Source organism: Trematomus bernacchii, unplaced genomic scaffold, assembly GCF_902827165.1.
Source record: "Trematomus bernacchii unplaced genomic scaffold, fTreBer1.1, whole genome shotgun sequence".
Taxonomy (NCBI): Eukaryota; Metazoa; Chordata; class Actinopteri; order Perciformes; family Nototheniidae; genus Trematomus; species Trematomus bernacchii.
Window position 1 is genome coordinate 448,089 of NW_022987966.1, and position 25,213 is coordinate 473,301.

At 44.2% G+C, this 25,213-nt stretch overlaps 1 protein-coding gene across 1 annotated transcript in view; it reads right to left on the reverse strand.

Moving 5' to 3' along the window:
* The window catches only part of ccdc9 (coiled-coil domain containing 9), a 47,648-nt gene extending 23,812 nt beyond the window's left edge, over nucleotides 1-23,836 (reverse strand). The window contains 12 exon segments of the mRNA XM_034115862.1: nucleotides 9,386-9,447; nucleotides 9,811-9,992; nucleotides 10,099-10,155; nucleotides 10,157-10,264; nucleotides 10,948-11,031; nucleotides 11,392-11,408; nucleotides 11,546-11,779; nucleotides 12,038-12,101; nucleotides 19,391-19,540; nucleotides 22,317-22,421; nucleotides 22,593-22,639; nucleotides 23,743-23,836. Of these exon segments, the coding sequence (XP_033971753.1) occupies nucleotides 9,386-9,447; nucleotides 9,811-9,992; nucleotides 10,099-10,155; nucleotides 10,157-10,264; nucleotides 10,948-11,031; nucleotides 11,392-11,408; nucleotides 11,546-11,779; nucleotides 12,038-12,101; nucleotides 19,391-19,540; nucleotides 22,317-22,421; nucleotides 22,593-22,595 (1,066 nt within the window). The 5' untranslated portion in view covers nucleotides 22,596-22,639; nucleotides 23,743-23,836.
* Nucleotides 23,837-25,213: the final 1,377 nt, after the last annotated feature.

Consider the following 25,213-nt stretch of genomic DNA (forward strand, 5'->3'; position numbering starts at 1 on the left):
AGCAACCAGTGTGTTACAAAGGTCACTGTCTGATATCACTGTAGAGGAAAATAAGAGATCATGAAATGAGAAACATGCTATAATCGGATGTAGCAGAGTAAGGAAGTAGGGATAAAGGAAAGAGAAATGTCCGAAAGATAGAAAAAAGTATAGCAGGAAGATGGACAGAAGACCTTAGAGGTGTGAAGCAATTAAATCACAGTTAAGAAAAGATGTGATGAGGAGGGAGGGAGGAAGAGCAGAGGAGGGAAGGAGACAGAAGGTCAGAGAGGAGATGCAGAGAGTGGGGGGGGGGGGGGGGGGGGGGGGGGAGTAGGGCTTGAAGGGAGAGAGGAGGTTTGTGATAACAAAAAAAGGTCAAGAAGAAGAAAACGCAAGCACAAAAGAAATGAAGGGATCAGAGGAGAATACTAAAAACTGAGAGGATGAAGAGAGCAGCCAGAGGCGTGAGGAGGACACTCGAGTCATTCCAGAAATTAGAAGTGGTTGAGAAGAAAAGGAACACACACATATACACACACACAGCGTGCGCAGGCTTTAATGTGGGGACGGTGTAATGTCATAATCTGTAACATCCTCTGCAGCCAGACAGCAAGAAAAGGAATAAAGCAGGAATGAGCAGCTGGTAGAATCATGCGCTGGTTTGAATCCCCTCATCACAGCACAGCAGCCTGAAGATCAAATACTTTTGATTTAAACTCAGATTTGTGTTTGGGAGGCAGACACCCTCTCCACATTTAAGACAGGCTTAAGACTTTACTCTTTAATAAGGCTTAAAGTTAGGGCTGGCTCAGGCTGTCCTTGAATCCTCCTGGATCCTATATTATATTTTTGTATTTTACATTAACATTGCCATTATATCAATTGTTTTTATTAGACTGTCATTCATGTTTGTTGATCTGTACAAATCGTACAGCCCCCTGAGACAATTGTGTTTTAGGGATATATAAATAAAATTGATTTGACTTTCTGTCCAACAAAAATGATCTGCCACGAGGTACTAAGAGAAGGCAACACTAACAATAAGAACTGTTTAAATAAAAAAGATAGGCTTAATATATTCTCAAAACTTTGATTTGTGATACAAATAGGTCAAATGTAAACAAGGTTGTTAACGTACAGAACAAGAAAAAAAAGTGCAATTAAAACCTTTTAGAGCTTTTTTTAAAGATAAGATAGTCCTATTTCCAAACACAACAATCAAAGCTAGGTTTTAAGAGTTGTCATTAAATGCCTTCGCCAACCAATCGGGTTGTACATAAACAGTATGGGAAATGGTCATAATTAATACCTTGCCTTTTGACCACCAAAATATAAATTGGTTCATCCTCGAGTGGACGTTTTTGCCAAATTTAGCTTTGACTTTTCCTGGGATATCCCGGTCAGAAGGATATGAGTGTGGAAGGACATACAACAGGAAAACATAACTACTCTAGTCTCGGCTGTCTCAGGAAATAAAACAAAATGTATATCAGGTACAAATCCTCAGGTGTTATTCTGTGTAGCAGAATGTTTTGTATGTGACAAGTTATGTACCGAGGTAGCACATTAAACGTTTCTGATACTTGTATATACATGCAACATGTTGAGACAGAAGTAAAAACTAGAATAATATGAATAGCAGTGAACTGAGTTACTGAAATTATGGCTGTAGCTGATTTCTTCAGGTTAGGGAGTTTGGGGTGCATTTGGTTTAGGGTGCAGCTGTTGTGCTTCAGACGACACAACTGAAAAAAATAAAAACACACACAATGGAGTCTCATTCCCATGCTGTGGTCTAACCTGAGGCCCTGCCCCGAGGCTCTGTTCGAGAGTTACGCCCCCGGGCTACAGAGAGGACACACACACACACACACACACACACACACACACACACACACACACACACACACACACACACACACACACACACACACACACACACACACACACACACACACACACACACACACACACACACACACACACACACACACACACACACACACACACACACACACACACACACACACACACACACACACACACACACACACACACACACACACACACACACACACACACACACACACACACACACACACACACACACACACACACACACACACACACACACACACACACACACACACACACACACACACACACACACACACACACACACACACACACACACACACACACACACACACACACACACACACGCACACACACACACACACACACACACACACACACACACACACACACACACACACACACACACACACACACACACACACACACACACACACACACACACACACACACACACACACACAGAGAGAGTTAACAAGAGATAAATCACCATGTAGACATCACTCATCTTGCTACCAAGAAAAAAAACTAAACACCAGTGAGGTACACGCATGTGAGACGAGGACCGTGTCTCAATTCAGAGGCTTCGGAGTACGCAGCCTACGCGGTCCACGGTAGGCTGGACCGAGCGGCCTACGAAATGAGACGGTCTAGCCTACGGAGCGCTTCGTATCTACGCCACGTGATACGCGCTGTTCGGTTGCGCTGCTCCAGCAGCCTGCTAGCAAATTAGCTTACAAGCTAACTCAGCTGAAAAGGATCCAGAAACTTTACTTTTATACTTTATCCATTTTTTGGAGATCACCGTCGGCGATGAAATAAAGAGGACCATGGCCAGGTAAATAAGATTAAGCTGTTCCTTTAGCCTCCAGTAATGTTACATTAGTAAGTTAACAAGTCAAATATAGCTGATGTAATTTAATCATATTATTTCATATTTAAAATAAGTGCTACTGACACCAGGTTAGCACCTCCAGGTCCAGGTATTTTTTACATGTCTCCAGTACCCTACCGACAAAAAGACAGATAACGTCGGAGCTTAACGGTACCACGGTCTTTAATAATTCAGCCCCGGGGCCCGTTTAATACCGGGGCTCTGTACCCATCCCTATGTACAGATATACTATACTATACTATATTGGGGTGATGCTAGTTTATCATACAACTGCTGCAGCGACATGCAGTCAGTGGAGGCAGGGGAGGCAGAGCCTCACCTGTCATACTCCAATGTAACGGAAAAACAATTAAAGAAAAACTAAATAATAATAATAATAATAAAATGTCTCCACTGATCTTGTGTAAATGTGATTTCTGTATGATTCCAATCGCATTTTATAGTCAAAATCAGCAAATTTGCCGAGCTCCGCTACGGGAGCGATGAGAAGTGAGGCAGGGACGAGCACTGCCTCACGTAAGCCCACAGTAACTTGCTGGAGCGCGGGCACTAATTTAGCGCGGCCACTTATTTTGTGAGCGCGCTCAAGCCAGTTACTGTGGGGTGAGGTGAGGCACAGATGAGCTCTGCCTCACTTCAGAATGCGTCACCCCACAGAAACTGGCTGGAAAGCGGGCCCTAAGCACATGCCCGTTACCATCTCACTGTAGGTCACCAATGTAATGTTTGTAGATCCCTTTATTACATTTATCCTCGCCATCTATAGTCTCTAAATAACTTATTTCACGTATATATGATATTTAGGCTCGCTGGTCTCATCGTACAACGGCAATGAAAAAAGCACCAGGAGAGGCAACCATAACCTCTGCCGCACTGAAGGGGGCGCACGTGAGCCCACAGGTTCTTGTTGCTACTGTTATTCTACCGCAAACAACAAACTAGACTTTTGAAACTACAGGAAGATAAGGAGGACTTTTACAAAACAGTAATAGAGATTGTTGTCCAGAAGGATAGCATGGACTTATATTCATCTTCAAGTCAAGGTAAGACCACAACTGTAATGAAAATGGGATCTTACTTAGAAAGAACAATCCAATATTTAGATTTTGGGTATCCTTTTGTTGATCGGTCTGTTTAAAATTAATCATAGCATCAGACTAAAAAAGCTTTTGAAAATAACAGAATATTTCGATTAAGGTCAAAATAGGCTATAATATTTGTAAATCTGACTCTGAAAGAGTCAGTGCCTCACCAGCCATGAACCTCACCGCACGTCACTGAACTGCTGTCAACGTGGTAATATGTTGTCAAGACATTTAGAAAAGGAGCTGGGAAAGGCTTTGATGAAAGGATGAGGCGGACTCTGCCAGCGCCTTTCTGTCAGAGAAACACACCATGAGGACACACAGCAGTGGAGAGGCAAAGCCACTCCAACAGGTCGACTCCTGGGATTACCACAGGCCCTCAGAGAATCTTTTCACCCTACGGGGAAATCTCAGTGGCTGTCGGTTAAATGTAAATTACCAAAGAAAGTCAAGGCACTAAAATCAAATGTTATCTTATGTTACTGTAAAGTTTAATAAACAGCCTCATATTAGCATCCATATGCTGGCATTTGTTTTAAATTCAAATAATTAACATTGCGAAACGCACACAAACCAAATAACAATAAATAAAACAAAAATAGGTTAATTATTCAATTTTTTTTATCCAGACCAAAATAAGTCATTAATTGAAAGAAGTAACTTTTGGTTTAATGTGGGATTAATCAGAAAAATAATCATGCATCCCTCTGGAGTTCCAGCGTGTTTTTACCTTTACTTCACAGAGTGATAATGAGTTGCGGCGTTAAAGGAAACTGGGTTTCTTCTGAAAGCTCCTCTAAGGCCCTAGCTACGCGGAAATGAAAACGAACCAAATTCGATATAAAAAAAGTCTTCCATCCACACGCAATAGGCATCAGAAACGTGTCCTTCCACACGAGACCGCTCGACCCGCTGGAGACGCTGTAGTACCTTCATGAACCTTTTCAATCTGGTTTCCGTACTCGCCACAGCACAGAATCTGCCCTACTCAAAGTGACCAACGACATTCTCCTCTCTGCTGACTCTGGTTCCCTCTCAATTCTCATTCTCCTTGACTTAACAGCCGCATTTGACACGATCAACCATTCCATCCTCATCAACCGCCTCCAGTCTTCCATTGGCATAACCGGTACTGCCCTCTCCTGGTTTAAATCCTATCTCTCTGACAGACATCAATTCATCTCCATTAACAACTCGAAAATCCCCCACAGCCCCCGTCAATCATGGCGTCCCTCAGGGTTCTGTACTTGGTCCCCTTCTGTTCATCATCTACATCCTCCCAATTGGACAAATCCTCCGTCAACACCAACTCCAGTTCCACTGTTATGCTGATGACACACAGCTCTACCTCTCAACAAAATCAATTTCTCCAACCACACACTCCCAGCTCAGCACCTGCCTCACTGACATAACAATTTGGATGCAAAACAATTTTCTAAAACTTAACTGTGACAAATCGGTACTTATAATCATTGGCCCAAACTCACTTACCCGCTCAACCCAAGATCTTTCTCTTACCATCGATGGCTCCATTGTCAACCCCTCCACTCACATCCGTAACCTTGGCATCATCCTCGACCCCACCCTCACTTTCCTCCCTGACGTCAACCAGGTCACAAAAAAAGCTTTCTTCCATTTAAAGAACATCGCCCGCATCAGACCCTCCCTCTCATCGACCGCTGCTGAAACTCTGATCCATGCCTTTATAAGATCCCGACTGGATTACTGCAACAGCATACTTTTTGGATCACCTGCATCCATACTAAAAAAAACTTCAATATGTCCAAAACTCAGCTGCCCGCTTGCTCACCTCCACCTGAAGCTCCGACCACATCACCCCTCTCCTCCATGACTTCCACTGGCTCCCCATCAAACACCGCATTGACTTTAAAATATTACTTTTCACTTTCAAAGCCCTCAACAACCTTGAGACTTCCAGAGCATGCATGGTTGCCATGGTTGCCCTTCTGTTTATTCTCCGCAGTGGATTTAGCAGCAGAGGTGGAGAGAGGCAGGGCTCTGGCTGTTTCTCTTTCTCCCTCCCCGAGGCAAGCGTGTGCTACTGCTGTAAATCTCCCCGGTAGTCCACCAGCAGATGAAAAACACCCACCTCTCCGCCTCTTCCAAGGGAACCGTGCGGCAGAGTTTCCGGTCAACATGTCCGTTAGTTTAAATCTTCCGGACAAAATTATAAAAGTGCCGGTCAAAGGTCTTCTATTTATTGAGCTTTAAAACAAATGAATAACGACTCTATATAACAATATAAGAATAATACACGGAGTCTCTCTTTTCCTCCCCCTCTCCTGACAGCTCGTCAGTATTTTCGTTATCAGGAAATGATCGTATAGGGCGTAATCACGGAGCCGTTTGGCCCCCCAGAGCGTTGCGTCCGCAGATCTACCCACCTTGGGACCCGTTATCGTTATCCGCGTTTCCCTGTCGGCCTTGTGTGGCCGAACCGTCTATAACAGCGGTTTTCAAAGTGTGAGGCGCGCCTCCCCTGTGGGGCGCCAGAGAGCTTCAGGGGAGGCGCAGCGTGAGAAAAGAAAAAACGAGAAAAAGATGAGTAAAGTGACACTTGCACACTTTTGGATGTCTGTGGAGACCGAGTTCCCCCACCTCGCCAAAAAGGCTGTAAAAGTGCTCATTCCATTCACCTCCACCTCCCTGTGTCAGTGCGGGTTTTCCGCATTGACTTTGATCAAAAGCAAGTACGGATCAAAAGCAAGTACCGGTCAAGGCTGCAGCCAGAGTATTCCTGTGTGCATCAAAAGACGCAGACTCATTGTTCCCACTAAAGTAGGGGTGAGTGTAATGAGGAGGCAAAGTTGACGTTCAGTGTGTTGCCGGGAGCATATAAGGATGTATCCACGATGTTGAAAATGTTAAAAATGTTAAAAAAAATATGTGTTGAGAACACGGCGTGCGAAAATATACGGGTCGTGCTGCAGCTAGATTTGCCTGTCCTCTGTAAGAAGGTGTCGGCGACTGACATGCAAGGAAGAACGGCTGTCCACAGGCTGTTCCAACTTTAACAACTTTATTAACTTCCAGGGTAGTGAATTGAACATGCAATTGTAATTGGGTGTGTGGTATATTTTCATGCACGCACACGCATGTTCCACAACACACAAACTGAACAACACTCAATTGTCCGATCGCTACCAGTGTCCTTGGGATCTTGTTATAACAACAAGTGCACGTTACTGATGCAATATGGTTGAGACCATTCAGGCGTATTCTAGAGGGGTGCAAGGAATAGTCCAAGTAGTGGGGGTGTAGTGGCATCCAAGGTTTCCTTTTGCCACTAGAGAGCGGGGTTGACGACACGCAATCCAAAGCAATAAGCAGCCGAAGGTTTTCAGTCAAAAAATGTAATTTATTAACAAAAAAGTATTGACTTAAATAGTCTCAAAATAACAATATTTCGGTGATATACTTTCTTATATAAACTATACTTTGCAGTCCAATTACCTCACTTAAATAAACACCGGAAGGTACAAGGAAACAGATCATATTTACGATTTAAAATAAACAATAATTTCAACAAAAGATATTCACCATGGCAATATAAATCATTTTCCATCGTTAATTCATTTATCAAATTATGAATCTAAATAATAACTTTGACTTCATTGTGGCTCTAACAGGGGGAGTTTTATACAATATGTTTAAAACATAAAGATAAAAAGGTTTAAAAAAGTTATTGTTTAATGTTTTAAGGAGGTGACGTTACTCAGCCAATCAAATCGGTGCAGTCAGTGAGTCAGCACGATAGATTCAAACACACACACAGAGACGAGACAAGAGGAGAGAAACAGCCGGAGTAATTTCAAATGGCGGAAGGTAGACAGCGAAAACAGAGCATTTAATGACATTTTCTCTTACTGGACCTCTTTTGCCCCTTTCACACCAACGCGTTTTCAGCGCCGGCTCGGAGCTAGAGCCTGAAAAGTACCGTTTTTTCCTGTTCACAACACAAAAACCTCATAGCTCCGGAATCCAGTTCGTTTCCAGCTCCAAAAAATTGTCGGTCTCGAAGCAAGACTCCGGAGCTAAGAGGCGGCGCCGCTTACGTCTCTCTTACGTCGAGGCGTGCAGGAAACTAAACCCACCTCCCCTGAACATGGGTCGACTGAAGAGTCTTGTCATGCCTGCCTACAAGAAGTAGCGCTGAGCAAAGTGACTAGAAGGCAACCACACACTTATAAAAAAAAACACACTTTATAAAGTCAGGCAACACTAACCAGGCTTCGTGTGATTCTGTTTATTTGTACCTTACTTTGACCATCCGTTCGCTGTTATTGATCATTGTGGAGAGCAGGCAGACGTTTTGTTTTGTATTATAGCAGCTATCGGATGGAATCAATACATGGGCTGCACAGGTTGTCATGTCCGACTATCACAAGTAGAATCATAATGAAAAATACGCCGGTAAAATGTGCCTGGAGAAAACGGCTTAGCAAGTAGTCAGTTTAGCTTCGGTTGCTATGCTAACATCACCCATGTTATACCAGAGAAACTTTCATAACAGCGTTGTGATGCCAAACAGCGTCAATTCAGACTGACACACATTCACTTAAGGGGAACTGGGGATATGTATCAGCTGCTTGTGTGACTCAGACAGTGAATACTTTAGAGCCGTGTGAGCTAACCCGGAGCTAACGGGAGAATAAACTCCCGTGGAAGAGCAGTCAGCACTGCAGCGGTCGGTAAATGCCGCTGAAACACATTAATAAACAATGAACCACGGCACTCTGGAGAAAAGTATAACGTTGGAGAAGTCGTTATTTAATTTAATCTGGCTTCGTATGATTAAAAGCAACACGATCATCGACCCGACGCAGTCCCCCGTTGTTGTTGTTGTGAGCTCCGTTGGGGAGAAAATCAGCGACGTAAACGGTGACGTCATGACGCAGCAGCGGCAGCACCATCCCAGCTCTGAGTGGTGTGAACAGAGCAGGAGCAGAAAAGGGAAACCGGAGCTGAACCAGAAAAGCTCTAGCTCGGAGCTAGAAAGGGAAAAGCGCTGGTGTGAAAGCCGCATTTGAAATGCAATTGAATACCCCTGCATTATAGCAACAACAATAATAATAATAATAATAATAATAATAGCAATAATAATTGGGAGGGGGGTTCTTATGTTCTTATGTTCTCTGAGGGGAGGCTCACCTTCCCACACTTTGAAAACCCCTGGTCTATAAGATAGAGAACTGTAGCGGATACGACCCGTTTCGTCACCGTGTGGCTAGGGCCTAAGATCAGCACGAGGGGTGGATTTGGACTCCGGGGAAATACAGCAGGCGTTTACATAAGGAGCTTAATCAAGCCTTATTTACATAGCCGCCTTAATTAGCTGGAGGAGGAAGGTGGTGCTGTGTCCTGTGGTGTGTTTACAGTGTGTGTGGTGACATGTTGGAGTGACAAGATGTCAGACGATCAGAGACATGGGATGGGTGTGGTGTCATACTCCTGACAGCTGTTTTGTTGTGTAACCTTGGAAACAGCACACAAGTATGTGCGTGTGCGTGTGCGTGTGTGTACTTGCCTCTCCTGCTGCCCTGCTCGGTTGTGCTGCCCTCTGAGGTTGCATATGGTTCTTCCTTAAACCTGTGAAAAAAGCCGCAGGGTCAGAGACACAATTATAGCAGGCACTTAATATATAAATAATATCACACTTTTGAATTGTGTTGGCTGTATTTTGGCCCTTCTTAGTGAGTATTTATCACATAGTCTACAGATTTTAATCTTTTTAAATCAATTTACTTTTTAGTTCCGTTTAATTTTCCATTTTGAAATGTTTATATTTTGTATTTGTTTATTTACTACTGCTGTAACAAAAACATTTCCCAATTTGGGATCAATGAAGTATATCTTCTCTTATATATTACTAACACACGTATTACTTATACTCCTAGATAAAATAAATATTCAGATATAGGATTAATGAGGGTCTAATATCCCCTTCCTCACATGTTCTCTGTCTTCTGTGCGTCCCACTCCCGTTTCCACTGGCCTGTGGCGTTACGATGCCGTGCGAGTCTCTCTTCGTCAATCTCCTCGCGCTCCTTCTTCCAGCGGACGTACTCGGCTCTCTCCCGGCCGGTCATAGACACGGTCATGTCCGTAGAGTCTTTGGGACCGGGCCTCCGACTCTACAGACAGGAGGGTTAATGAGTGCTACAGTGGGAAGTGAAAAATTGTTATGCTGTCAAAAGGCCTGCTGGCCTACGACCTTTTAAAAAAAACGACACAACTCACAGTCCACTCTTTCTCCATCTCGCCTCCTGTCTTGACGTTATCAAAGTCCAGCCCCCCCCCAGTTCCGCACATGTCTCCGGCTGCCATCCTTGCGGTCTATGTCTGGCACTGGGCCTGAACGTCTCGGGTCATCCAGGAAGTTACGGATCGGCTTGTCTCCATCTGCCTAAGGAGAGGAAATATACACTTCAAAATGTGTCACATTTAACCAGAGGTCGCGTTATCCGAATATTTTCCGTCTATGACAGATTTGTTTTAACAATGACGGAAAAATCTGAAAGCAGTTAGTCATTTTGACAGATTAGAACAAACTCGGAACAGCGCTAACGTTTCCCCGCAGCGAGGCTCCGGTGTTATGCATGGCCGCCAAAAAGGAAATGATACCGTTTCCAAACCTAACTTTGCCGTACAAATCATTGAAATGTCTGTGAGTTTTGGCTTTACACTGTGCGCGCTCCCGCGAGGTGCAGTGGGCATGCCATGCATAACACGGCGCTAACAGTTCACGAGCGTTCTCTCTCCCCCCCCCCCCCCTTGTCAGAGTTGTGTAAAGGCCGACGGGTAATACTGGATTTTGACGGAAATTTTACGATCCTGTCTGTCAAAATGACGGACAGCGAAAAAGTCTAGCGCAACCTCTGCGTTTCTTCCATGCTCCTTCAGAAAGTTAAGTGTTACAAGTTCAACAATAAAGCTGACAATTATAACAGTGTGAGAAGAGAGATGGGAGACTTTAAATTGTTTTAAAAGGAAATCTAAAAGCACTACTGATGAAATGCCATCTCATGAGTTGAAACACTTTATATGAATAGTAATAATAATAATCTTAATAAACAGAGACTCTCTTACCCGCTGTCCTCTCTCATATTCTGCTATTTTCTCCATTTCTTCGTTCATCTTCTCAATGTTCTGTCTCCTCTTCTCCTCCCACTCCTGTCCAAAACACAGGGCAGCATCATCAGTGACAGATCACAATGTAGGACGTGAACATGGCCTTCAGAATGAGGCTCAAACCTTTTTGCCGAACAAGCCTGGCTTTAATCATGCAGGAATAATGTTGGTCTGAAAGAAGCCTTGGTCAAAAACACTTTCTCTTCCATGTAAACTTATAACAAATGTATAACACGTGTAGTAGGGCTGCACGATTATGGCGAAACTGATAATAACAATTATTTTGACCAATATTGAGATCATATTGATGTATCTCTTCCTGAGTGGCCAGGTTTCAAGTCTAGTCCCCTCTCTATCCCCATTTTCTGCACATTCACTTTGATCAATAAAGCTCATCCTCACCTTGGATTTCCTGTCTGGGCCACCTGGTGTCCCACCTGGTGTTCCACCTGGTGTTCCTTCTCCTCCTTCTCCTCCTTCTCCTCCTTCTCCTCCTTCTCCTCCTTCTCCTCCTTCTCCTCTTCTCTTTCTCCTTCTCCTCCTCCTCCTCCTCTTCCTCCTCTTCCTCCTCTTTCTCCTCCCCCCCTCCCCCTTCCTTCTCCTCCTCCTCCTCTTCCTCTCCTCCCTCCTCTGCGTCCCGGTCCTCCCGTCTCCCCAGGTTCTCCCTCTCTGGGTGTCCTGGGCTCCCATTCTCTCCTCTCCTGGCGCCCCCCTCTCTGACCTCCCCGACTCATTCGTCCTGACCCCGTCTTCCTCTGGGGGCTGTGCTCGCTGTTTGGCCCCCGCTGGCCTTCACTGGGACCTCCTTGGGGGCTGTCATCTGGCTCTCTGTGCCCGTCGCTCTGCCCTCGTTGGCCCTCGCCGGGCCCACGGCGGTGGCCCTCGCTGGGCCCCCGGTGGTGGCCCTCGCTGGGCCCCCGGTGGTGGCCCTCGCTGGGCCCCCGGTGGTGGCCCTCGCTGGGCCCCCGGTGGTGGCCCTCGCTGGGCCCCCGGTGGTGGCCCTCGCTGGGCCATCGCTGGGCGTCGCTGGGCCATCGCTGGGCATCACTCTCCTCTGAGGTCTTCCGAGCTCGAGGAGTTACAGGTTTCCAATCGTTTACGACTCTCTTGTCCTGCAGGGAACACACACAGAGAATTAGTCTAAGTTTACTCAGTCACATATTTTAATCTTTACTTGTAGAGCAAGGACTCTGTTCATGACTGACAGGACTTTTAGGGGTTGTAGCGATTAAGGTGGACTAAATACCTGACTCCACAGCCATGTGACAATTGCATGAAGTGCCCAAATACAACTGTGTGTGGTGTAAACAAATAATGCTCATAATCGAAATAATTGACAATGGCTTAATAAGCATTTTGGCTCCTACATGGGTCATAATAAAAATCCTTGCATGGGCAGATGATGATAGTACCTTTGTAAAATTACATTAAAATCCTACCTATGAAAAATAAATATGAACCTTTTAATAAAAAATAACAGGGAACCACAGCAATAAATGTTCACTTTAAACTGATTGGTTCCACTACTCTGCATTGAAGCTTGGTTTTGGTCTCATAAACCAAAGAGATATAAATAAATATAAAACAGCTGTGCCAGTGATTACTCATTATCTTTTTAGAAAGCCAGTGGGTTTGGAAAAAATATATTTCCTGTCCTGAATTTAACCGCTCTACTTTTAATTTAAACAGATTCAATCTGCTCAATCTTTAGAACTGGTGCAGTAAAAAGTACAAAAGAGTAGTAAGGGCTATGGATTATGCAAAACTACAGCATGATGAGCCCAGAGAGCGAGGCTGGGAGGCGGATGACTGTTATCAGTGTTTCAAAGAGCTCTTTCAGCTCAGGTATCAGGAGTGTGCTGTACAGCTTTAACAGACTAATGAACCAAACTTGACCATTTTACTTTTAAAAACCCCTTCAGACAGGTACACATCTGGAGCAGATGCCACCCTGTTTCCTTGTGACCTTTCCATGTTGAACATTGGGGGTCTGCAGTCATCAGCAGGATATTTATGTAATCTGAAGCTCAGCAGGGGCTGACAGCACCGTTACACCACAGTGGTGGACTTCAGACGGCGCCAACACCAGTGAACATCCAGGGAGCGGAAATTGAGATTGTGAAATCCTACAAATACCTCGGTGTTCATCTGAACAATAAACTGGACTGGTCAGACAACTCTGCTGCTCTGTAAAAGAAGGGGCCGAGCAAACTCTTTCTGCTGAGGAGACTGAGGTCTTTTGGGGTGCGGGGGCACTCCTTCAGACATTTTATGACTCTGTGGTGGCATCAGCCATTTTCTATGGTGTGGTCTGCTGGGGCAGCAGCATCTCGGCTGCTGACAGGAAGAGACTGAACAGACTGGTAAAGAAGGCCAGCTCTGTCCTGGGGAGTCCTCTGGTGGGAGACAGGAGTCCTCACTGTGGAGGTGGTGGGAGACAGGAGTCCTCACTGTGGAGGTAGTGGGAGACAGGAGTCCTCACTGTGGAGGTAGTGGGAGACAGGAGTCCTCACTGTGGAGGTGGTGGGAGACAGGAGTCTTCTGGACACTGTGGAGGTGGTGGGAGACAGGAGTCCTCTGGACACTGTGGAGGTGGTGGGAGACAGGAGTCCTCTGGACACTGTGGAGGTGGTGGGAGACAGGAGTCTTCTGGACACTGTGGAGGTGGTGGGAGACAGGAGTCCTCTGGACACTGTGGAGGTGGTGGGAGACAGGAGTCCTCACTGTGGAGGTGGTGGGAGACAGGAGTCTTCTGGACACTGTGGAGGTGGTGGGAGACAGGAGTCCTCTGGACACTGTGGAGGTGGTGGGAGACAGGAGTCCTCACTGTGGAGGTGGTGGGAGACAGGAGTCTTCTGGACACTGTGGAGGTGGTGGGAGACAGGAGTCCTCTGGACACTGTGGAGGTGGTGGGAGACAGGAGTCCTCACTGTGGAGGTGGTGGGAGACAGGAGTCCTCTGGACACTGTGGAGGAGGTGGGAGACAGGAGTCCTCACTGTGGAAGTGGTGGGAGACAGGAGTCCTCACTGTGGAGGTGGTGGGAGACAGGAGTCCTCACTGTGGAGGTGGTGGGAGACAGGAGTCCTCTGGACACTGTGGAGGAGGTGGGAGACAGGAGTCCTCACTGTGGAGGTGGTGGGAGACAGGAGTCCTCTGGACACTGTGGAGGAGGTGGGAGACAGGAGTCTTCTGGACACTGTGGAGGAGGTGGGAGACAGGAGTCCTCACTGTGGAGGTGGTGGGAGACAGGAGTCCTCTGGACACTGTGGAGGAGGTGGGAGACAGGAGTCCTCTGGACACTGTGGAGGAGGTGGGAGACGGGAGTCCTCTGGACACTGTGGAGGTGGTGGGAGACAGGAGTCCTCTGGACACTGTGGAGGTGGTGGGAGACAGGAGTCCTCTGGACACTGTGGAGGAGGTGGGAGACAGGAGTCCTCTGGACACTGTGGAGGAGGTGGGAGACAGGAGTCCTCTGGACACTGTGGAGGAGGTGGGAGACAGGAGTCCTCTGGACACTGTGGAGGTGGTGGGAGACAGGAGTCCTCTGGACACTGTGGAGGGGGTGGGAGACAGGAGTCCTCTGGACACTGTGGAGGTGGTGGGAGACAGGAGTCTTCTGGACACTGTGGATGTGGTGGGAGACAGGAGTCCTCTGGACACTGTGGATGTGGTGGGAGACAGGAGTCTTCTGGACACTGTGGATGTGGTGGGAGACAGGAGTCTTCTGGACACTGTGGATGTGGTGGGAGACAGGAGTCCTCTGGACACTGTGGATGTGGTGGGAGACAGGAGTCTTCTGGACACTGTGGATGTGGTGGGAGACAGGAGTCCTCTGGACACTGTGGATGTGGTGGGAGACAGGAGTCCTCTGGACACTGTGGATGTGGTGGGAGACAGGAGTCCTCACTGTGGAGGTGGTGGGAGAGAGGAGTCCTCACTGTGGAAGTGGTGGGAGAGAGGAGTCCTCACTGTGGATGTGGTGGGAGACAGGAGTCCTCTGGACACTGTGGATGTGGTGGGAGACAGGAGAATGGCAGCCAAGCTGTCCTCCCTGCTGGACAATGTGTGTCCCCCCTCCAGGACACCCTGTCCTCACTGTGCAGCTCCTCCAGTGACAGGCTGTTGCTGCTGCTGCTGCTGCCCCGCCCGCCGCTGTCTCACGGAGAGATACCGCAGGTCCTTCCTTCCTGCAGCGGTCAGACTATATAACCAGCACGGCCCCTAGTAGATGTAATGTAGTTTGTGCATAAATTACTATTGCAACAAATGTGTCCATTTTCTTCATTATTAGGGTCGATTTTTTGGACGAATGCTCTTGGGCCAGTGGTTACAATGGTGGGGCCAGTGATAATGAAAATCTACTGACCCTTAATGTCTACCCCTGTATATATATGCCGTTAATAACTGTGCAATATATACCTGGCTGCTAAATCCTCAGAACTGTTACAGGGTGTGTATTTTGTAAATTGTGTAACTTTTTTTAATTATAATTTTGTTATCGTTAATACTTTTTTATGCATGCTTCTTAGGTAACATTAAGCTATCTTTGGCTCTTTTCTGCTGTAACAATGTAAATGTCCCCTCTGTGGGACTAATAAAGGTATTCTGATTCTGATACTAGCCAGGTGTGTTAACCCAGAAATGTTGAGTACCCCGAAGTTTTATGATAGAAATGTATAGTACGAGTCCCCCAACATTAATCAAAATCAACCCACTGCGAGTACAAATATGGCTACTTTCTATGGCCAACATCCTCAATAACCTCCCAAAAAAAATCAGAAATTGCCTAAATTGGCCAAGCTATTTTTTTCGCAGTTATCTGCATATGCTAATTAAGGCAATGTATGCCAATTGTGCATATTGCCCAACATATGCAAGTCCGGCAGTTTCTATGTGCGGGGAATCCGTACTATACATTTCTATCATAATCCGTACTCAACATTTCCGGGTTCACAATAGACTCTATGAGCTGGCAAGTAAACTATTAGGCCTGATTCAGGGATGCAACCTCATCAGGTATGAAAAAGGTGACAAGGATCCGAGCCCCCCGACCCCACGGAATATCGGCTTTAAAATGAGGAATAACAGAGGATTTTAGCAGTCAGAACAACTAAAGCAGTTAATAATAACAGAAACGCCAAAGAGTCACATCTAATAGAAATATATAAAAGCATTTATTTTAATTGTGTAGCAGTCCGTTTATAATTTTGGCAGCACTGTTGAGCATTTTGAAAATGTATTTTCATGCTTCTGTGCAAGGCTTAGTCTTTCTATCTTTATAGCCAGTGGTGTAAAGTAACTAAGTTCATAAACTCAAGTACTATACTTGGGTACAATTTTGAGATACTTGTACTTTATTTAAGTATTTCAATGTTTTGCTACTTTGTTCTTCTTCTCCTCTGCAGTTCAGAGGAAAATGGTGTACTATTACTCCACTACATGTATTTAATACCTTTAGTTACTTTACAGATGTGGATGAATGATGTGAAATCTAATCAAGTGTTAAATCAGACTTTAGTTCCACCTGGAGTAAATTCACAAGCTACCCTGCAGTATACAAAGTCATTCAAACTAGCTGCACCTTTACCAGCTTTGAGAACACTTTCATGATCAATCATTATAAAACATATCATATATATTATTCTGAAATGGACCAATCTGCACAATGAATACTTTTACTGTCGCGACTTTAACTATATTTTGATGAGAATACTTTTCTACTTTTACTTGAGGAACATTTTGAATGCAGGACTTTTACTGTAACAGAGTATTCCTACACTCTGGTACTTCTACTTTTACTCAAGTACAAGACCCGAGTACTTCTACTTTTACTCAAGTACAAGATCCGAGTACTTCTACTTTTACTGTCGCTACTTTAACTATATTTTGATGATAATACTTTTGTACTTTTATTTGAGGAACATTTTGATTGCAGGATTGTTCCTACACTCTGGTACTTCTACTTTTACTCAAACCTGAGTGCTTCTACTTTTACTCAAGTACAAGATATATATATATATATATATATATATATATATATATATATATATATATATATATATATATATATATATATATATATATATATATATATATATATATATATATATATATACCTCCGTTTATAGCCTATGAAAAAAACTATTAGAAAACGAAGGCTAAAGCTAACGTTAGCAGATAGTGACAATGTATGCTAGTTAGCTAGCTCGACAACGATAATATTGCGACAGAAAAACTTTTCAGTGCACATCACGCTCTGCCGCTCCGACAGGGTGCTCTGCTCTGAACACCTGAACGGCCCGTTCTAACAGCTGTTCACCAGCGGTGCAGTCTGTGCCACAGTGACTCCGGACCGCACAGTTAATATTAACGAACGCACACGTAGATAATGTAGCTAATGAAGCTAGACCATCATCGTGGAGCAGCAGAGCCTTATTATACATCCATGAGCAGAAGACTCGAGCACACAGATCGCGCTGCATTATAATATATACACCATGCGTGTCATGATGGCACATAACAGCTCGCGGCCGCCGATTACTCCGGGTCCCAGACCCCCCCCATACCCCAAAAATATTTTTATTGCAGATCTACATGAATCACACAAACGACCTATTTTGGATTCAAAACGGCGAATTTCGCCGAAAGGTGACAAGTTTGCATCCCTGTGATTATCAAGAACCTCAGCGATGCAACGCCAGCGTAAATATCCTGATCAATAACGGATTACGTAATGTACATTTCTCTCATATTACATGAAACAGAACAGTCTGGCTAATAGAAGAACAAGATTTTGAGCCAACAAACTGAATAATACTAGTATCAACTTAAAAGGTGAAGATATGTCAATGTTGTGTGCGCTGGGGGCCCTAGGGGCCAAAAGAGTGGTCCCCACAGGCTGCAAAGCACTTCAGATCTGAAAGTCTCCACACATGTCAGACAACATGTCCCTACAAGTTTATTATTCTGTCATAACTATAGCAATAATTGCATGCATACTGTTTTAGATTTTCTTTTTCTACACCTTCTCAGAATGTGGAAGATGTATTTAAACCAACATCTGTCCAGCTGCTTCCCTTGTTTCCACTTTAAAGGAGACTTTGCTGGGCCCAGACAGCTGTTAGGTGCCGGAACTCTCTTCCTCTCTCTTTATACTGTTGCACTATATTAACAGCAAAGATCTTCAAAGAATGAATCTAGAATATTTCCCAATGATGATCAGATTGAAATGCCCATCCCTATTGAACGGCAGACTGGACATGAAGATAAACCGGTTACAGAGCCTGTTTTCCAGGAGTGTACTTTAACTTGATGACTCCTCTGCTGCTCAATCTACCATTACAACATTCTGAGGCTATAACAGGAGCAATCATCAGCTCTGTTTTAGGAACATTGCCAGAATTGTTTTGAAATCGAATCAAGAATAGGCAGAGCAATTTGGATGGCACACACTAAACTGATGAAAACCCTTTTCTCAAAAACTCTTACATGGAATCATTAAGTATAATCAATGTGGTATCATTTGAATAGATGCTTCTTTACACAGTATAACATTTGTGGTAATAGTACTTGAGCAGGATTGCTAGATGGCTAAACTGATTTTACAGGATGTTTGACATTTTTAAAGCAAACAGATGTATAATTTATGAAACTAAACACATAATGAAGATTAAAGCTGCTTTCCAAATACATTTTCTCTCCCACACTTACGCTCTTATTCCATCACTGCAGCTCAACCTTTTGTGATATCCATTGGATTTTTTCTATTTAAAGAAAATAATCCACTATTTCATATTTGAATCTAATATTTCCAACAATTACAAAAGCAACATTTCACCAGGCATCATACAGATATAACCTCATTTTGTTCATCATATATCTAGAATAGTTTGTGTAACAAAAAATACGATTATCACTATAGACATATTTCGCTCTTATTTCTATTGTTTCTACAACTTTCTTGTACAATACGTTGTTGTATTTTTACATTGGAATATCACTTTTTGCTGTTATTTTAACCAGATGTTCCTGCAGGTGTCACCGTTTCATCTTTTCTCATATTAAGTAGTTTCTTCATAGTTCTGATGATGATGATGCTTGTATTTAACAACTCAGCCTTTTTAACATGAATGTGCTTAAAGCTGGAAAGCAACACATATCAAATGTCTTACGTGACTATGATCTGGCACTTTTATGTATGTTTGTAAAAACCTATGTATTCCAAATGTTTCTACCACCCGAGATATGTAACACAAGAAGCAGGCAGAAGGCTGGTGCAGGGCATGATGGTTAAATATATGGTTTGTCATATTATATAGTTTTATGGGATGAATGTGATCATGATTAATTGTCCCTCTGCAGAGGTGGCATGATTTAAATCAGGTGCACATCATGTCTTACCCCTGTCTGCTTAGAGAGGTCGACTGTGACGGTGAAGTTCTCTTTGTCCGTCTTCCTCCTGTCCGCCTCCGGCTCGTGTTGGCGGGGTTTACGCTGGGTTGTCACGGCGATGCCCTCCTGCTCTGCTTTCTTCTTGTCTTCTTCAATTTCCTATTGACATCAGGTGACAACATGAGTGATATGAGACTACAGATTTGTCCAAAATATATTATCAAGGCTAATCCTGAGCACATTTTGGGCATGTATGTTCGAACCCCATAACTAGGGATGCTCCGATCGATCGGTCACCGATCGAGATCTGCCGATACTCACTCTCTACCGATCGAGATCTGCCGATACTCACTCTCTACCGATCGAGATCTGCCGATACTCACTCTCTACCGATCGAGATCTGCCGATACTCACTCTCTACCGATCGAGATCTGCCGATACTCACTCTCTACCGATCGAGATCTGCCGATACTCACTCTCTACCGATCGAGATCTGCCGATACTCACTCTCTACCGATCGATCGGTGCTCTCTAAACATGCCGATCGCGAGAGCCGATCGCATGACGTAAAATACATGACACTTTTCTCTGTGCGCTGCAAAACAAGCTCTCCAAAATGGCTTCACCGGTCTGGCATTATTTTAAGACAGTAAAATAGCGGTATGCAACGTGTGTGAAGCAGAAATCCTGCAGCTCCACCCGCTGTGACGGACCGGTGAGCGGAGCAAAACACACAAGAGTTAGACCTAACACACTTAGCTATTTTATCTACCTCTGGAACAAGCTAAACTAGTTATAAATATATGTATTCTTCACTGTCGGGTCACTCATTACTGGATCAGTGAGCTGCAGGAGATACTGACGGGCTGTCAGGAGAGGGAGAGAGGGGGAGAGAGAGAGGGAGAGAGGACAAGAGAGCGCTTCCGCTCATTTCTCCCGTGTTATTATCCAAAGTGAATGTAAACTTGAATAATGTACATAATTTGAATGTAATAATTAAGGTGGTTGTTGTTTGTGGAAGCTCCAGTGAATGAGCCCCATTAACTGAGTTTTAAACATCACTTTAAATGGAAGATTTAAAGTGATGTTTAAATCTTCCATTTAGGCCCCGCCCACTCGATCGGAATCGGTATCGGCCGATACTGATTCCGGAGATCGGCCCCAAAATCGGCGATCGGAGCATCCCTACCCATAACTAAAATATTATTTTATTTTTGTACCTATGAATTACACATCACTCTAGGGTCATTTTGATGGATTTGAATCAGTGCAGATATGGTGAAAAACATTGAATGCGCTCACCACCCTATTTAGTAAATTGGTGGATTGACCATATAATTGAATTCAAACCGTAAACCGATTGAATGGTAATAGATTGTTGGGGCAATATTTCCCAAGGCCCATAACTTTGACCCAGTTTATCAGTTTATACTGTCCTGACTGAGCACACGCACCTGTAACCTTGGCTGCTGTGCTCTCAGTGCTTTGTCTCCCTGTTCCTGCCTGTTGGCGTCAGCTGATAGAGGTGTTATGATTCTATCTTGTTATGCACAATGTTGATTATTCTCTCAGAACTAGCTAAATACACGGGTCTGGGGTAGAGTTCTTCAGAATTGATTGTGGCATCTCAACCGTGTGGTCAGATCGTGGCCCGTGACATGTCTTGTGAATTCTCCGGCCGAAGCTCCAAATAAACCGTCAGTGTTTGCCATCAAAGCTCCAGCTCTCCTCGTGTCTCTCTGAGGCCCCGCTCACACGGGACCGTTTGCGTTTATGCACAGTATGCGTATTCAAAAAAGTCTTCCGTTCACATGCATTTGTTTCATTGAACGTGTCTGTTTAAACGAGGCCGCTGGAAACGCTGTAGTACATATGCTGGGACTGTAAGTGGCGCTGTAACTTCCGCCAAAATACACCAAAAGCCGCAAAGAAGAGCAGCCTGGAGCAGCCCCGCAGCAATGTTGCCATGGCTACCCTTCTGTTTAAGCCCTGAAACTGAAACTGAAACTGAAAGAAACCGAATCTGTTGTTGCTGATGGTTGTGGTAGAGGAGCTGTATATTTTTGCACTAATATCTGTAGCATGGTCAGTAGCAGTAGCACTAGCAGTAGCTACTGACAGGAGGAAGTCAGTGTGTGTGGCGATTGCTGGTATTCAGCGGGATATAGTCATTTCCTCAGCATATGGATAAATGCAACGGGGAAGTTAACTGAAAGAAACCAAGAAGCACGTCTCTGTGGATATTGCATCGAGAGGACGGCTCAGAAAGAGAGATATTCTCTACAAACACCGGGTGAGATGCACCTTTGTCAATATAATGGATCAATGCATGAAATCTGACTCTGTTTATTTTGTTTAAGGAGTATATTGGGCGTTAACAATTCTGGTTTGCCTTTTATAATATTATTTCATTCAAGAACCCCTTGTGCGTTTAATTAACACAGCTATTTTTGATAGTTGCTACAGCAGTGAGCAGGAGAGGTGCTATTTTTTTTTTTTTTTCGCTATTTTTTCAGGAAATATTCGTATAGAGGTGATTACACGGACTTGGTTGACCCCCCAGAGCGTTTCGTTTGCAAATCTATCCACCTTGGGACCCGTTATCGTTTGTGGGGTCAGTTTCTATCGGCCTCGTGTAAATAATAGGGCTATACGCACGCGAAACTATGCAGATACAAGCAGTTTCCTCCTCGTGTAAACGGCGCCTAAGTCCTGACTCCAATTGCTTCAGAGCCCTCACAGCCCCCACAGATATGTAAAGTAAAAGCCAATCTTTTGCAGTTATTGTGAAGAAAAGCTTCTGGTTTTTAAAAAAAAAGTCAGTGATAATCCCCTATATATATATTTATATATGTGAGTGTAGTGCAGATGTATCACTAACTGTAGGTAGATGCAAAGATACGTGTGAGCGTTTGTGTGAAACAGTCCTCCATACCTGATACCTCTTGACCAGAGCTTCATTCTTCTTCCTCAGGGCTTCGATCCGTCTGTCCAACTCGGCATCCTTCTCCTCTTTAGTCTTGAAATCCACCGCTGAAGACTGCCACAGAGAGGGGGGGTTAGGAGAGAAAGGGAATGAGTTTGAGGCCAGACTTTTGTCCATATCTAATATTGTATGTGGTTAGATGGTCAACTGTCTCCAGAAACATTGTTACAAGTTTAACATTTGGTATTTTCCTGCCTTTCTATGGTTTTTCTCTCAATTACTCACCATAGCGGCTTCTGTCTTCAAACACAGGTGGCTGGCTGCTGTTCCTCCTGCGGTGAGGAAGATGAAGACGATGATGCTGCAGCGTTAATCAGTCAAAGATTTGCCCATTAGTTGCTTTACAATCCACTCAAATATGAGTTTTGCTCATTGTCCTGTTCACATTATTTTCTTTTTTAACACATTTGTATGAACATTGTTGGGGGGGAGCCAGAGATCTAAGAGTTTCATTGATGATTATTTTTCTTTTTTAGAGAGCTAACCTACTTTATGTTGTGCAGTAATTATAATTTTGCGAGTAGTAATTGCATTTTTTACTATTGCAATATTTACAACAATAATGATTATCTACGGTGCAAAAAATAAATTGATCGATAATTATTTGCAGACCCACTTGGCTCCAGTCTGAAGGGTCCATGGCTGACCCTCTTCCCTTAGGACCTTTTTGAGCGGGTCTACTATTGAGCAGGCCACTGCATTGAAATACAGGGTCCTCTTGAGTAATCAATATCATTTTCAAACTCATGTCTCCCTCTGTGACTCAAACTGATAAATAGGAAACTGCTGGCTGATAGACAGGACGGCACACACATAACTGCAGTGTTTGATTGTGTGTACTTATTTTTAGATGTACGTCTTGAATTCCTATAGCCCTTAAAATAGTAAAAGGCCTGTGATTCATTTGTAGGTTGTTTTCATATCAGGCTGATGTTTAACATGTATTCCTGCTTATTGTAATGTCTGGTCTTGATGCAGCAATTTCTTTAAGACAATTCTCGTAACAACTTGTGACTACTTCCATGACTGAGTGTGTCTGAGTGTGAGTGTGTGTGTGTCACAAGAACCCAAATGGATAGATCCTGCATGTGTTGCAAAGCTTCTGTAAGCGTATTAGAGCTGCAGACAGGGTGCAGGTCAAAGTCCCTGCACAGACTGACAGTGACTTTAAACAGCACTTTTATAAAGAGTTATGGATATTAATCCACTCAACTCTTCTGGTAGTAACGTTAAGCACATGAGCCTTGTCTGTACTGATGCAGAGCACTGACCCGCCACGATGGAAACACAACACACACACGAAACCACGGACACACAACCAAACAGCGGAATATAAACATTTAAAGGCGTTAAGGAGAGACTTTGTTTGTGTTACCTGTTTCAGGGGGAGTTGTAACGACTGTAACGACCAATGCTGGACTCGTTGCTCTTTGCCAATTCCTGCGCCTCAATGAGTCCTCATAATTCGGCTTCCTGTTAGCTGCTAGCTAACTTCCTGCCAAATACTGACCTCCGTCTCGGTCGATTTAAAGAGACAGTTAACGATAAACTTCGTGTTGATAACACTTTATTAATACAGCAAACTGTTATTGTTTTTTATTTTTTATTTTTTTGAACAATGACTTAGATAATTGTAACGAATATGTTCTCTGTGCAGCACTTGCAATTCGCCAACGGTCCACCAGAGTGAGCCAGTGGTCAGTCTACTAGTATTTCTACAACTAGCCTACATATTCTGCCCATGATCCTGCCGCCGAAACTCTTAAAGGTAAACACACAAGTAGGAGCCATCTTGTGTCATGCACAGGGGCGGCGGGTACTGTAGGCTAGGGGAGGCTAAGCCTTCCCAAATATTTGTGTCACTGCATCCTGGTAAAATAAATATATAATGCATAACGTTTGTGTCTTTGACATTAGCGCTGCTATGCAGCCACCTGTGCCCTATTCGTTGATAGTGTACAACAGGCTATCAACGAAGCCAGTTCAACATACCCTGGATATGTTTAGTTATCTTAAAGGGCCCATGTCATGGCCATTTCCACTGATCATAATTACATTGTTGAGGTATACTAAAATAGATTTATACTGTGCAATTTTCCAAACTCACATTGGTTTCGCATACAGCATCTCTGTAAAGTATGTGTATTCACTCACTCCACTAAACGACTCGTTGGAGCTCTTGCCCCCCCCTCCCTGTGAGCCTGGGTGTGCTCCGATTGGTCAGCTCGGCCACTCTGTTCTGATTAGTCAACCACCAGAGAGGCTCCGCCCATGTCTAACAGTGCTTTTTTCGGCTCGCTCTCGGAACATCAGTCTTATAATGGCATCGGTACAGCCGTATATTTTATACGCTAACTAACCGAACTGTACCTACAACTGTTGTTATAGAAGAGTAAGTTATTTTTACCTGTAATAAACTACTACTGTTTGATGAGAAATCAAATCATGGTTTGCTATATATGAATGATATGTTATAGGAGCAAATAATTCAGGGAAGAAAGGATAGGCCTACTAAGTATTTCCATCAAACTTTATTTTTAGAAATGTACAAAATGAAAATGCGTAAATATTAGGGCTGTCAAGTTAACGCGTTAATAACGCGTTAACGCAAAAAAAAATTAACGCCACTAATTATTTTAACGCGATTAACGCATGTGTATTTTTTGTCCTCGGCCGCCCCGTAGTTTCAGAGCGCATCGAGTTTAAAATACCATCTACAAGCTGATGTTGACAGCCCCGCTCCTGCCGCCCGCTTGTGGCAGACCACACTTCCACGCTCACCGGCAGGCCCGGACTGGCCATCGGGAGGACCGGGAGGATGTGTGTATGTGTGGCCCGACTCGCGA